General features: G+C 34.6%; 1 protein-coding gene across 2 annotated transcripts in view; it reads right to left on the bottom strand.

Moving 5' to 3' along the window:
• Positions 1–5,624, bottom strand: part of LOC144841364 (GTP-binding protein Rhes-like) — a 154,722-nt gene extending 149,098 nt beyond the window's left edge. For both annotated transcript variants that reach the window (XR_013612018.1, XM_078697682.1), the window contains exon 1: positions 5,164–5,624. Coding sequence is in view for 1 of the 2 variants with exons in the window: in XM_078697682.1 (XP_078553808.1) it covers positions 5,164–5,434 (271 nt within the window). In the remaining variant the exon portion in view is untranslated. The remainder of the gene's footprint in view (positions 1–5,163) is intronic.
• Positions 5,625–16,347: the final 10,723 nt, after the last annotated feature.

Below are 16,347 nucleotides of genomic sequence, written 5' to 3'. Positions count from 1 at the left end.
ACTACAGACCCAGAAAGTAACAACTGACGATGATTGCTTCAAGGAATGAAGTATGCTTTATTTAATATTTGTTCCATGATGTCGAGCCTCTAACATACATTTTAAGTTTCTATTGTAAGGAAAGAAATTGAAATAGCCTTCTGGCGTAATTGATTGATCAGCATGGCCTTATATTACAAGAACCAGCGGCATTAGAATTAAAACCATTTAAATGGTAAGGAAATAATGACTTGTATTAAATTAGAAAGTGTACTGCTGCTTTCTCCATCCCTGTAATTAGTGGCGGGATTTTTAAATATGGGGAGGGACGAATGGCGAAATGAAGTAATCAAACCAGCCAGTTTATTTATTATTTATTACTCCTTACTGATAATCCAATCATTTGCATTGTAATTTTCCGCCTTGGATAATAATTAGTTTTTAAATTGATAAAATACATTTGTTGTGAGTTGTTGTATAGTGTATCGCTATACAACAACATTTACTGTGTAAAGTATATTTAGGAAGGAATGTATAATGTCACTCTTGAATCGTAAGCTAACCTACTAAGATCTACCTACCTAATCTACAAAGCTAACTAATCTTTAAAGCGCATTCTTGTTATGCCATGCCATTATAATAAATATCTATCTTAGTACTGAACTATTCTGTTGTTCATTTGCGTATAGAATATCCAACATATAACATAAAGCATAATTCAGTAAAGCATATATGGAAGTAATAATTGGCAAAGGTATTTGATTGCATTTAGGTTAGATTGATCGGTGGATAGCAATCATTATTTTATTTATGGCGCGAAAACATGTACATGTATTTTCAAAAATGTCACATTCATGATACGGTAAAGAGACACATATGCCAAGTTAAACTTGGTTACCCCGTTGGACGCAACGCAATGACGTGGGCGCGCCGTATGCTACTTAAGCGTGGTTCCCACTAGAACGCAACGCAAGAACGTAAGCCGCAACGCAAGCGAAGTGACCCAATCACAATGAACCGTTCGAATAATCCATCGTTTGGATTGTCCAACTCGTTGGCGTTGCGGCTTACATCCTTCTTGCGTTGCGTTCTAGTGGGAACCAAGCTTTAACCAATCACGACGTGGTGGATTATCCGAACTGTCGCTTGTGATTGGTCAACTCACTTGCGCTAAACGTCATTGCGTTGCGTCCGAATCAAGCTTGACAACACAAGTTATTTGACAAATCACAAGCAATGACTCTTAAGCGTGGTTCCCACTAGAACGCAACGCAACCTAACGCAATGACGTATAGACGCAATGTGATGTATTGCGTAATCACAAGTGGGAACCGACGACGCAACAGTGCTGTGAAAATCGCAGGTTTGATTTCACGCAGGCGAGGGAAAACACAATGATTGGAAGGGCACTTTCTTACGTTGCGTAGTTTGCGCTACGTTGCGTCGCTAGTGGGAACCAAGCTTTACGCCGATTGCGATTTACAGTGTAAAGCGTGGTTCCCACTAGCGACGCAACGTAACGCAACCCACGCAACGTAAGAAAATGCCCTTCCGATACTTATCTTTTCCCCCGCCTGCGTGAAATCAAATCTGCGATGTCGGTTCCCACTTGTGATTACGCAATACAGCACTTTGCGTCAAAACGTCGCTGCGTTGCGTTGCGTCGCTAGTGGGAAGGGAACCAGGCATAAGAGTCGACGCTTGCGACAGGTCAAATAACGTGCACGTAGTTTATTATCATCGTTTCTACGTACGCGTTTCTGTTTATTTTTGTGATGACACAACATAATGTGTGGTTGTATAGTGTATTGTAAATGAGCATCAAGTGGTTACAATGTAGCCTACCGACTGCATTATACTTCCATATTGTCGCCGTCGACTAGTGTCTCGACAACAGCTTACTAACATTAACATATTTATTTCAATGCTTTTTGTTTATAGTATAGCTCATATAGCATAGAATGTTTTTTAATGTAAATATATATACGTTTCAAATTATATTCAAGCAAGATAATTGTTTGCGCTCGTGGGGTCAAAAACAATTTTTTAGTAATTTTCATTAGGGATAATCATCATCAACAGACAGAAGAATACGATAAATAATATATTAACGCGTGTGGCATAATTACTTATTCTAATTAGCATGTACACAATTAATGAATACTATTTTTTATCGGTGGCGTTGGTATTAAATAACTATTATCGTAATATTACATTTTAATGACTTAATTTAGCTGAGTAGTTTCGTCGATAATTATTATTTTTTTGTGATGATATTTTGATGATGGCTGTAATGACGATGATGTTAATGATAATGATAATGATGATTGTAATATTGATGGAAATGATGATGAGGTTATGATATAATATGACGACGAGGGCACCGTAATGATTGTGAAAATGACGAATTATGACGTCATGCGGATTTATATGAAAACTAACAATGATGATAATGTACAAAATGAAGTTTTAATGAATTGTTCATACAATAATGTAACAATTGACACGTACTTGACAAAGTAACAAGTTGTTAATTAAATTAAACACAGTAATAGGAATAACAGCTGTACGATAACAATGTACTGTATGTTAAAATGATACACTATCATTAATCTGATATAGGTCTTACTCCATGTCTTACACGGATACAAATTATGCAAAGTACTATTATCTTATGATAATAATATGTAAGCATACTAACACCTCCTAAGATACACTATTATTCCCAAGCAAATATGAAGTATACACGCAATATTAATAATACAACCTTATTTCTAGTCAACGTGTCTGCATAGTGTGTACAGTTTGTGATTAATATGATATTGTGACGTTGAATTTTCCTTAAAGAAAGTTCACGATGTGGATGATAGGATGATATAAACCCGTGTTATAACCACAGTAGTAAACGAGGTATGGGCATCATGACTATCGGTGCAGGGGGTTTGGGATTTATCCGTTTTCATTTTTTACAGTCCCTTCAGAAGGTACCGTAAACATACTTTAGGTCGTAACGGTTTCCAGATGCTAGTTTTTTTTCCCAGTAAAATAATACAATGACGAGGATGGTAAACACTGAACGAATTGTCCGATTCTTGATTAATTTGTGCATTTTCCTTACAATACAATAAGCTGGTTTAGTCGTTTGATTGGGCAGATATCGGATACGTTCTTATGTCAGTTTGGAGACATCGTTAAAGTTAAAATTAACGATTTTATAGATATTCATAATGCTATATATAGTATATATTCTGAGCTACGATACGCACTGTTAAATGTCGATAAAGAAGCAAAATCGTATTCGATTTGATTTTGAATATTATAGTATTAGGCGTTGTGCACTTATTGACGTATCTACCTTCAAAATGGGAGATTTAAGCATCATTTAGCTTGTGTATGCATTCATTCCTCTCATAATCATTATTTCGAGACTTATTTTGAATGTATATCCGTTTACTGAAATATTCTCTCGAATTTGAAGTCGGTTTAAATCTGGAAACTTATTACTTGTTCAATGTTGCTTTAAATGGATGAAAAACTTCATTATATTAAATTTCACAATGTTATTTTTGGAATATCTATTTGCTTTGCATACATGAGGTGGATACATCGTTCACTACAGAGAAGGAACGAAACAGTTCTTCTACGTCAATAACTACTTTATTTCTACATTATGGAACTCAATCTGATATTGATTGTGTCAAAAACTTCAATAATCATCACAGTATTTTAAGAAATATATGTTTGCTCATTTTTCTGATTAGATGAATATACTTGGAATGGCAGATAATGTAGATTCATTTTTAAAATATCTATAAACATCTATAAAATGAATTGTTAAAATGAAATATAGGCTAACGACGTGGATTATGGTAACCTTTGCTATAACAAGGTTTTGCTGGTAACATTCAAATCTGTGTAAATACATATTATTACATTTTCATTCATACAATTAAATTATATTATGATATTTACTTTCAAATAAATTTCTGGAAAAGTGCTAGAGCCTTGAATAAATTACATCCATACATAAATGCTTCTTCGTGTTTGTAATTTACAAACTTGAAATGGTTAACTATAGGCCTAGGCAAAAATTAACTTTGCAGATAACTGAAATAAATACCAAAAAACATCAATCGATCAATCAATCAATAATAAGATTGTTGTTAAAGATTTGTTAAGCGTTTAGGAAACTAAATCCAGAACAAACCCGATCACATAACTGCATTTCTTTCTCATTTAGCCGTACTGTAGCCTACAGTAGCCTCACTGCATTAGGAACAAATGACTGATGTAATTCAACTAATTGTTTCGCACTCAGATTGCATTTTGTCTGATTGTTCTGTTTATAAAGTTATATTAATTTAAGAGCTGCAGCCTTAGATACTCGTATTTGCTGAAGATGTCTCAGATTATTACGTTAGATAATTACAGTGAAAGCACCTGGTCGCCACGCTAATATTCTGCTTACATTTCCACAGAAAAAAACAGACAGACAATATCTAGAAATATATTTTGTCGAATCTAAATTCTAAGAAGAAACTGGAATATCTTGAAATAATGTATGCTAATATCCTAATGTTGATGCAGTAATTTGCATTAAATTATATTTAATAGGGTTTAAATAAAATATGAGTTACATTTTGTTTTATTGGATAATAATTATTCTTATGATATCTTATGGAATAAACGTTTGATGACAATCCAGAGTATACAAATGTACTGTTGCAACGATACCTTAGTGAAATAAGTCCTAGTTTTTATTATAGATATGATATTTTCTATCCTATTTTTATATTTTCAAACCTGCAAAACACAACATATGTATATATACTGTATTTTTAGTTGAATAATGAATAAATGAAACTAATATGAATGAATAATGTTAGTGAAATCTGTGTTAAATAGTGGATTTGCATACGATAGATTTATCTATCCCAATGTGTTGAAAGAAAATAGATTGGATATTAAAGCCGTATTCACACTGAGCCCGGATTCGGTCCGGTGGCTGGATAAATAACTGCGGACTATGTTACGTTTTCACATGTCCATCCGAAATAAGAAGATATTCTCGGTACTGTTTCTATTTCCAAAGTATCATAGGAATATTTGGTAATACAACATCACATATGATCACTATGATAGTAGTTATAATCAAACAGATAAGATTGGATATATAAGACTTACCTGTGAGTATTGATAACCTGTGCATAGCAGGGAATGGGTTATTCCCTGAAGTATCAAGAATATCCAGACGATATACATCTCCTTTGATTTTGTAAATTTTACGATGAAAATCCTCAATCGTTGGTGTGTACTGTTCTGTATATTTTCCATTTAAAAACCGATTGACAATCGCTGTCTTTCCAACCTTTGGGGCTCCAAGAACTACCAAACGAAAGCAATTTTTGGCGGGAATGTTCATTTCAGACTCTAATACGACCGGACTGTACGACATGGCTACGTTTTTGGCATTCGATGATGCCAAATGAACAACGTAGATTAGCCGATAAATGCAATCCAATTATACAGGATTTAATGCATCCATAGTGTTTTGAAGTAAACCTCGTCAGCTTATTACATTTTCCAACCAGAAACACACATCTGTTTTGAAAGAGCTCCGCTGGTGACTGGTTGTCGGCGGAAGCAGCAAGTTGGCGAGTGTGCGTGATCGAATCGAAGATGCGCGTGTATCGCTTGTTCTAGGTCATGCTTGAGCTTGTACGATGACGTATTACGAACAGACAACTGGTAATTGTCTGACGATACCAAGAGATAGCAGTACAACGAAACTTATTAATGTTTACTCGAGTCTAACTTGAAGGTGTGACGTGAATAATACGCTAGGAGGAATATTAAACCTACAGACAGCTGTGACAAGAAGTAGAGAGTTTAAAGCAGAAGCCGTGAGCTTACTTCACCTTATTAGGCATACACTTAATCACACAACAACAGTAACTGATTGGCGTTTAAAAAACATATCGAATTTGACAAAAGCGTACTCACCATGAGATCATTTTCAGTTTCAATACCATCAACCTAAAATCAATCGAAAATCAATATAATAAAAATGAATCGATTGTAAATTCGACAACAGAAGCTCTACTAAGGTTGTAAGGAATGGTGTGTAATTTTATACAGTTAACCCAATATCCCATGATTAATCCCTTAATTAAATACGTAATTTACGGATGGTAACTGTCTTGAGCAGCACAATTGCCACTTCACGATATTTTACGTGTGTATCCGTGATGTCATATGTGCCAGTGTTTGTATTGATTCAAATTTTAGGTAAAAAACATCCACAAATTTACAATTCTATAACATTACGTTATTCCAAAACAACAATAATCAATACAAATCGATACTATAATATATAATTAACGAAAATGAAGTACATTGATTACAGAACAAAATGTATTTTTCAACTTGAAGTTTGACCTCCTTCTACTGATCGGAGGAGGTCGTTTATACGGCGAAATCTTTATAGTAATTTACGGTTGATGTGCATTTTATTTCAATGGATCGATCAGGCACGTTCGTTCGTCGTGTGTACTAAGAAACTATGAAATTGGCTGAGCAATTACGCCATAATTTAAGATGATTACCCGCGCTAAGGGTTATTTAAGCAAAATAAATATATGAAATTAAGATAGGCATCAGAGCATACAATGTTCACAGGCTACCATTCGTTACGCTTGCGTGACGCTTACTAGGCTTAAAACGTTTAGATTACAACGCCTACTTTTATAACGCCTACTTAAATTGTTGTTTACCGTAAATTGTGACATGTGTGTTTAGATAGGTAGAAGAATATTACACTTACAGTTTTCAAATAATATATTGACAAACTAGTCTAATATCACGAATGACAATCATACATCACATTTATAAGTTGTTCGACGTTCTTTCATTGATGAACGCGTTTTATCATTAATCAAACGCGTTTTGGTATTTTTAATTTATATCTCTATCTCGGCTACATAATGGAAGGTTCAACTTCAGTAGAAAGCTGCCCTATCTCTTTCTCTCTTCAATATTTTATTTTATCACAATCAAGCTTTTCGTGAATGCTTTTATATTCATATGAAACAGAAAGGTACGAGATGCATGGATGTTAATGGAAAAAATTATACGTTGTTTATTATGTGTTTTTAACTATTGTGTGCATTAGACAATGGTGACACTCCATTTGTGCCTTAAGCCGGTTTATTGTTATCGCACAATTAGGTCTTTGCAAATTACATTCAGGTAATCATTGTCTTTTCACTAGTACCATTCTGGTTGACGTCGACTATCGCATCATTAACATGTTATTCCGTTAACGCTAACATCTATGATGTCATCTTATAAAGGGAACGTACCAGTTACTTTGCGTTTTGAATTAAGTAGGCCTACTGGACAAATGAAATAAAACGGATATACTCGAGTAATAACAATAAAACATTACCCAGTGAAAACGGTGTGTCATTGCAATATTATAGTACGTACTGCATCATCGTTTTAAACATTATGATGTTTGACGCTAATGACATTTTATGTTACACATCATCAATATCATCTTTCAATATTTATACTTCTAGTAGTCAGCCTAGAAACTTGCTGCATGCTTGGATCACCCAACTCGCTTGGTGACGAGTTAAAATCTAGTTTCTAGTAACACAGTACTTCTGGTCATAAAACAAAATGTTACGTAGCGTTTGCGAGGATAGCCTAAATCATCACGCGGTGACGAGTTAAAATGTAGTTCAATTATACTTCTAGTCATAGATCGGATCTGTGGATCGCCTAACTCGCCCGGTGACGAGTTAAAATCTAGTTCAGTTATACTTATAATAGCCATAAAACAAAATGTTACAGAGGTTTGTGCTGGTCACCTAACTCGTCAACGACGAGTTAAACTAAATAGGCTAAAGAAACTAAAGTTGATATGCCCTTTTGGACAAAGGAATGATAAATGGAACAAGTACAGACCAATCCTACATCGTTTTTAACATTAGGACGTTTGACGCTGATGGAATGTTACAATCATTCAATATTTACACTATTAGTCATAGAGCAAAATATGTTCTATTTAGTTAAACAAGCAAAGACACATGGCAACAAGAATACCAAATCTGCTTATTCTTTGGACAAAAACATCAAGATGAGTGGCCTCAACAACAGGTGTAACATGTGCACATACATTGTATAATTTTTAAAATCTAGGCCTAATAGGCCTAATGAAAGTACTGGGGAAACGGAACAGACTTGAATGCTCCTTTTAAGCCTTCATGCCGGCTATTTTATGACATGGAATGTGTATGTGCACTGTAGTACCAAATCGATTGCAATTTCAACCCTTTCAAAATCATTGCGGCGTCCCATGTTTATTTATTACACAGTTAAGAGTATACGGGACTTTTTAACGACCAACATTATGCACATTCAACAGCTTAGAATCAGCGATATCAAGAAATGATGGATAAGAAACAATCAAACATATTAAAGTGTGCAAGGGATGAGATAATTTTATCCCATTAGAATATTTAATCAATGCTAGCGTACTATATATTCAGCAATACAAATGTAACTGCCAATATATAAACACCTTATACTTACGTACACAATTCACTAATAAACACGCAAATAAATTATTTTCCAACGTCAATATAAGTTCATCTTTTGAGCACCTTTTACTAAGAAAATTGATTGCCAACAATCAAGAGCAAGTGGCATTTAATCGACATTATAATGTTGTCGCATGTTTTACTTCGATGTGCTAAATCTAGGTGGTGTGTGAATACATTTTATAGTAATGTACATTTGAAGAGTAATGACTATTTACATAACTTTCTTAGTGGTTTTTAAGGTGCCTGCTTACACTATACGAGTCTTCATAAGATGTGACGTTATGTCAATGTTTCTGTCTACAGTCGAACCCCTCCTTTGGGACATCCATGTTGAGGGACACTTGCCCGTGAAATGAATGAAGGGAAAATGAGTAACAAACTGTGTTCTAGACTGATGACTAGTATAAATATTGAAAGATGTTTGTAACATAAAAACACTTTTTTTATGTATATCAATATATTGTATAATCCGGGTTGTAAAATGAAAACAAACAAATGAAAATGTGTGAACTATTTTAAAACGGGATAGATGATAATGGTGATCCTGTCAATTGTATAGCAAAATATAAGAAAATTTATGAAAAAAGGAGTAATACAGAATTCATATATGTAAAAATGTTACTTATGAACTGTAACGACATTTACAAGTTAAATAATACGATTTTATGTAATATGAGATAATATGAATGTGAATAAAAGTGGTGTTTGCGCCACAAAAGAGAAAAAAAAAAACCAATTTGATAATCGTCTTCAGACACCACCAATGTTTGTATGTCAAAAATACAGTACAAGCTATAACCGCAGTACGCAGACATTCAAAGATATAGGATCGTAATTGTGGCATATCTGTCTAGTCTTTGTATTCCAAAACTTTAATTGTGTTTATAAAATAAAATACATTCAGGCTGTGCGTTGATGTGATGTGTGATCACGTGGGACGAACTCTTTTTACTATCATGTTATTAAGCTAAAGTGCATATTTTAATATCAATGTTGTTATGCAAAGCTAAGCGTAGTTTAAAATATTAAGTTAAGACAGAAATGTAATTTAAATGTTCATAACAATGACAAATTGTCATAAACGATCACGTCTGGCTTTGTAATTACATAGCTTTCATCATAAAAAACATGTTTACTAACCATAGCAAGTCACTATAAACATTGCTGTTTTATTGCTAAATAGGCCTAATAGTTAAAAATCTGTTGATGTTTTATCACGATTTGAATAAGTAAGGAAGATTTTGTTAAGCCGTTGAATATTCGCTTACTTGCATCGTAAAAAGGGTTGACAAATCGGATTGATAGATAATCGTCAGGTATATAAGTAAGAAATAAACAGTGCTTTTAAATGGAGGATTGACGTATTGATCGTTCAATGCTAAATTGTACTTAGCAATTGAATTTAAAGCTCTGTCTACACTATCAAACATTTTATCAAAAATGTGATGTGCAAATAATATGGACATGGTGATGTCATATCACCACAATATTTGGGCATATCACTACTTTTTTTTGTCAAACTAGTTTGATAGCGAAGATCAGACAGGTTTAAAGGTCTGTTCAGTATGCCATACACTACTACATCAAACCTGTAGAATTATTTTTTTGCCTATTTCAACTGGAGACTATATTCGAGAAATGTATCGTTTATCATTTTGTTCTTCTTACACGGTTATCATTTGTTATCCCGCAGCAAATGATTTGTCGGTCGATAATATCGTGCTAACTTGGTCCCTCGTCCTCTCTCGTGTGTCAAATAAACAATTTAAGTACAGTTTCTGAAGATAAATCAATGGCATATGTCTTAAAACCAAATTCTAAATCGTGAAAGATGATTCAGTCAGTCGAACCTACTGACAGGTATAACGTGTATTCTGAGAAGCAATTTATACATTAGACTCGTATTTAGATGACTGTCAATAGCCAGTTACGATCTACCTAATGACAGCTTCAGAATCGGGTGAGAATTTATACAGTAGATGTTTGGTTTATGTGTTCTTCATGATTTGTCTGATTCATTCAATAATTTATTTTTTAAGGCATCAACACTTACGATTTGGGTTCCAATTATGTTCCCTGGGGGAGTTCGAGTACTTGTAGGCCTAATAATCATTTTGCTTTTTGAAAATTTAAATTTATCATCTTAAACTTGCCATGGAATTTTCTTTTTTTTTCAACTTGAAATAGGCCTACAATTAATTTGAAGCTGATAGTTTCATTGACGTGGTCATCCTTTTTCCAATTAGGCCTATTCCTCCATAAAATCCTAGTTATACGAACATGTCCCCAGCATGATTTTAAATTTGTTATGATCATCATTAGACAATTATTCCGATTTCATAGAAATATCAGTACGTCATCAATGTCCAGCGAAACAACACAATTACTGACCGTGTCAGGTACATTTTATGAACAGTCAACTTATGAAAAAACTCATTTGGAAATTAACTACGTATCGAGCGAGGTTGGATAAAGTAATTGAGGTTACCTAATCATCAGTGTGTAGGCAACTTAAAATGATGTTAACGGATGACATGGAATAATCTCGCAGGCGGCACGTCCAATAGCCACAATAATTACTCTTCTTCGTCTGTCTATAAATTTATTTAATTAGTCGTAGTTTTTTTTTCAAGTACAAGCATATACATCAGAGCCCCTATCAAAGGGACACTTTCGGGACATAATGACGTAAACGCAACATAAGCGAGTTGACCAATCACAAGCAACAGTTCGGATGACGCGTCGTGATGGTCAAATGACGTTGCGTTTACGTCATTGTGTTGCGTCCTATTGGAAACCAAGCTTAAGGGTGTCCCGTGAATAAGGTTGTCTGAAAGGAGGGGTACTGTAAGACTACTTTTGAGGTTAAAAACCTAAAACGTCAAAATAACAACTCTCTATTATGTGCAACACTAGGGCGTACATGCAAGAAATTTGACCACTCCAGGTGACAGAAATGTTACATGCGTTGAATATGTTCTTGCGTTGCATCTTTATCATACAGGGCAAACCATGCCCCCTCGTCAATCCTATGCTCATGGAGCAACTAACGAATTGATAACGTATTAACGATTCAAACCTAAAGGTAGCATTAACCACTATGTAATGTAATACATATCAAACACATTACACTCAGTCATGCAAAGTGAACACTACCTGATGACCTTTAATGTACATTTCCTATTCTATATTTGGTAATAATGTTCATTATAACCCAATGGCGCTGTTAATGATTACGTAGATAGAACGCTATAACATCAAAGCGGTTAATATTTTTTATAAGATATTGCATACCCGCGTATCATTCACAGCAACAAATGTACATTAATTACCAATTTCTAATCAGTTTCAACAGACCTATGAAATGACCATCCTCGGCTTACAAATTTAGAATGATTTGAAATACATGATTTGAGTTGTGCCGGCAGACGGGTGTAAAAAAGTAATAATTTTGAGGCATCATAATATTATTTAAAATAAAAACACCCCTCACATACAGTACTCCGGTCAAGCAGCTGCAGAAATTCTAAATCTAAATTACACATCCACCACTGACTACAATCAAAGCAAACGTAACACTACGTACGCGCGCACAAACGTACAGTAAGTTTGACCAATGACGAGAGACAGTTTGGATCATGCGTCGCGCACTTATGATTGGTAAAATTATATTTCGAAATTTCATTTTAACATGCACAACTGGCTATGCTGTTTGAGTGACAACCAATCGCTAAGTGGGGTGCTTAGCTAAAACGGTTTAAAGAAAATGCGGATTAAATTGAAAAGAAGTAAGTCTTCTACTCGAGACAGAAGCATTAAGATTCAATGTCGGTGATTATTATAAAACACTAAAGTGTCAATCAGTACACTTGAGATTGTCTAGCGTTAGCTAACTACAAATCTAAATTAATTCGTAAACGTTGAAAGGTAAATTGAGTTCTGAACAATCTGACGATGAAAATTCTCTCACTGAGTCAATAACTAAGATTTAAGAAAACTTCCTTTCATATTGACGATTTTAAAATGAATTATCTCACTCCGTGATTATTATCCGAATCTCCAGATTTTATCCCCATCCACAACCACAAAACGCGGCAAACGACTAGACAGGATCGAGTCTAACAGACATTCTGCGCATGCTCATGCTCATGTTTATGTGGCGCGTCGTGAAATGAACGATGGCTATTAATGTAGGTAGCTACGAAATATAAAACATTTGGATAATTCTTCATTTTAAAATCGTCAATTTATTTTTTATATCATCAACGATTGTCCCACTGTAGAAAGTCATTAAAAACAAAAGAAAGGCAGGCACGGCCTCATAAATCATAATGGAAGATAACAAAACTAGTAGTATAATTAGGAATCAAAAGGAATATCTCAAAAGGCCGTTAATGCATCATTCGTTAAACTATAGAAACGACGTTTGATTCGATAACATCCTAAGGGGATTGTATGTTAAAACTCTAGTGTAAACGTGACGATAATTGACTGTCAGTGGACACTAAAAATTCAGATATATTAATATCAACAATAGGATGGTCATTAATGTTCTGTTGATTCATTTCATGTGTTTCGCTCTATGCTTTGTCTAGCCGTGTAAAATACATTGTCTATGCGCATCTATACTTTAAAATACATATAAATACATTGTATGTGTATCATCTACACATTATAACAGCGAGATAAGTATACAAACGATATAGAAATACCGAAATTGTATACTGGGAAGTTTTTAAACAACATTGAAACCCGCCGTAGGGAGGGTATCTTTGCTAGTTATACAGATAAATAATACATTGTGTGCGTATCAATAATCATTATACAGAAATAAATACATGTTTGTGTATTATCTATACACGATTAATAGCGATAAAAAACATTATATTGAACGTATCAAGCAGAAACTAATACATTGTGGTAACAAGAGTCCCGTCCCTCAAATTACAATACAAAAGATAGGATAGGTTAAGTTAAGTATGCCGATTGAACAAAATGTTATCACTAGTAGGCCTAAGCCCCGGCCTAAGCTTAGATTTGGATATATTGTACGTAGTTATTCAGATACATACTTGTACTATAGTTAGTCTTAGCAAGTAAAACGAGTAAAGAGTTCGACAACAAGTTTTGGCACACGGTTACATACATAGGTATTACTGTTATGTACGGGGCGCCGTTCGGGACATTGCTAGTTATGTGACACAGACAGGTCTTACATTGCCGTACGTTATGTGCAAGCCAGCTGTTTGGCTGAATGGTTAGAACTTTAGCTACTAAATCGGAAACAAGGGTTCGAACCCTATCGAGGTGGTTTTTAAAATATATCCTATACCGTACTACGAGTATATCGACTGCATCATAACATTAAGCATCCATCTCCATAATAAGTCAATAACACACAAAAATAAAAGCACTTAGGCTATCTAGTTACTGTATCTACATAGCACAATCAATCAAAGTCATTGTATACTACATCATATTAATATTTTCACTATGAAGACATTAAGTTATTTTGTCATCGCAAAGCAAATTTCAAGCCAAGTTTATATGTTTCAAATGAATTGAATCGCAACGATAGGCCTAACGTAATATATTATTTCTACAAATTCTCATCAGAAGTGGATATAATAAACATTGTCGCACGTACGTAGATCTACTGTACGACATTTCGTTGCGTCCTAGTGGGAAAAAAAGGTTTATGAGACGAAATCGGGGAGAGGTAGAAAATACGAAAGATGAGTGACAAACCGTAAAATATAAAAAAAAATTGTAAAGGAATATATTATTTAAATCTTTCTAATATACAGTTATATTTTATCAACCACATATATTCATATCTTTTGACAAATATCGGAATAATCAATATTGTTTTAATAATAACTATCACCAACCTGGTAATTATCATTTTTGTCATTACAAGTACTATCATCTAGTCTGAGATTTATGTACATTGAGGTGAGGACGTACGCGCACATACGTGTTGGTCTAATAATTATACAAATTGCATGACAACGAATTGAAAACACTCATCAGGTGCAATTTTTAATCATGTACTTCGTAGCTTAATATGTTAGCTATTTGTAATATGTGTCTTTTCAAGTGACATAATGTATTTCTCGGTAATCGAAATTAAGATTTGTCATCGCAATCGTTCACGAAGCACATTAATGTATAGCCTATGTTAAAAATGTACAGGTATATATAATCTCAAATCCGCCCTGTGATGTACGGACACATTAATTTCTAAACGATGAAGATGAGGAAACCACCTGTGTCGAGCTGGTGGGGGTGTGGGGCGTGTGTGGGCTGGCGAGGAAACACGTCCCAATATATCCGCATGCGCACATTGAATTAACACGACGTACATTAGTTTGGTCGTTGGTCGACGTAAATGGAAAGCTCCCTAACGGTACTATATAGTTCTCTCATACCATAATACACGGTTTTAAAAGACTTTGTGCCCAAATGCTTTCAAAGTGATTCCGAGAATTGTGTGTGCGGCCGCTGTCATAAATGTCCAGAAATACGTTGCTAGTTTTAAGGACGATGTACCAAAATACAATTTATTGTTGTTCACTAGAGTTACTCTAGTTCAGTTTTGTAATTACGTACTTTGCTAAGCCATACATTACGTACATTAATATTATTCCAAATAATGCTGTACAGACACAGTTACAGAAGCAGGCCACTGCATGTTGCATTTATCAATATAACACAATAGCCAGCTTGTTCTTCTCCATTGGAACTGCCCTGGGAATTAAAGTGCGAGGTTGTACATCTTCATTTGGGCTGCCCTGGAAGTTAGGATTGCGGTTGTTAACCTTTGGGCGGACCTGGGAATTTGAGGCTGATATTAATCTTGTCCATTTAAGCAGCCCTCTAGGAATGTGAGTTTGTTCTTCACTTGGGCTGCCCTGGGAATTTGATTGTTCTCCACTTGAACTGCCCTGGGAATTTGAGCCTGAGGTGTTTCTCCACTCACCCTGGAAATCTCAGATAAGCGGTTCTTGATAAGGTAGACACAATCTAGTCACTAATTTGCTGGACGGCATACGTCACAGAAAAAGTAATTGATGATATACAGTAAAAAATGGCAAAATAAATGGAGACTCTGATATCTTTTCCATTAGTAAAGTTCAATATTAGTATTACATTTTAGAAAAATCTCAAAGATAATATTAACAGATCTTTGATACGAACGAAATCAAGCTAAAACTTCTAGAGGGCGGTTGACATGAAGTTTTCTTTCATGAATATTATTTGGTAGCTAAAATATTAAAAGAAAGATAAATAATTCGCGTAGATTTAATTTTTTTGCAATCGCAAAATACCTAGGTATAGGTGTTCGGGTTGCAACAGAGCGCGCACAGAATTTCGCATGTGGTCACACACATTCAAAACGTTAGCGGAAAAGCATATAGTATGATATTTCTATAACGATGGATGCAGCAGGTGTATGAAATAGAGTGGGTTGTACCGAATTAACAAATTTCGAAAATGCACAATTATTTATAGATTTAGAATCCGAAAAGCTAGTGGGATTAGTAATTAAATTGGAACTGAGAAATACGTATTGATGTCAAGTTTTAAAAACGAACTCGTCTAGTTTAAGTTTAATTAGAAATATTATCCACTATCATTCATCTATAATCCATGCGTTTAAGATGCATCGTCCTCGGCATGCTGGCGATTGATTACGGGCGTGGGTCAGCGTCCAATAACACGACTAGTAAGCATAGGGTGTCATTTCTTAATTATA

This window comes from Antedon bifida, chromosome 4 (assembly GCF_963402885.1).
Source record: "Antedon bifida chromosome 4, ecAntBifi1.1, whole genome shotgun sequence".
Lineage (NCBI taxonomy): Eukaryota > Metazoa > Echinodermata > Crinoidea > Comatulida > Antedonidae > Antedon > Antedon bifida.
Note: the sequence above shows the minus strand (reverse complement) of the source record. Positions and strands in the feature narration are given on the sequence as shown.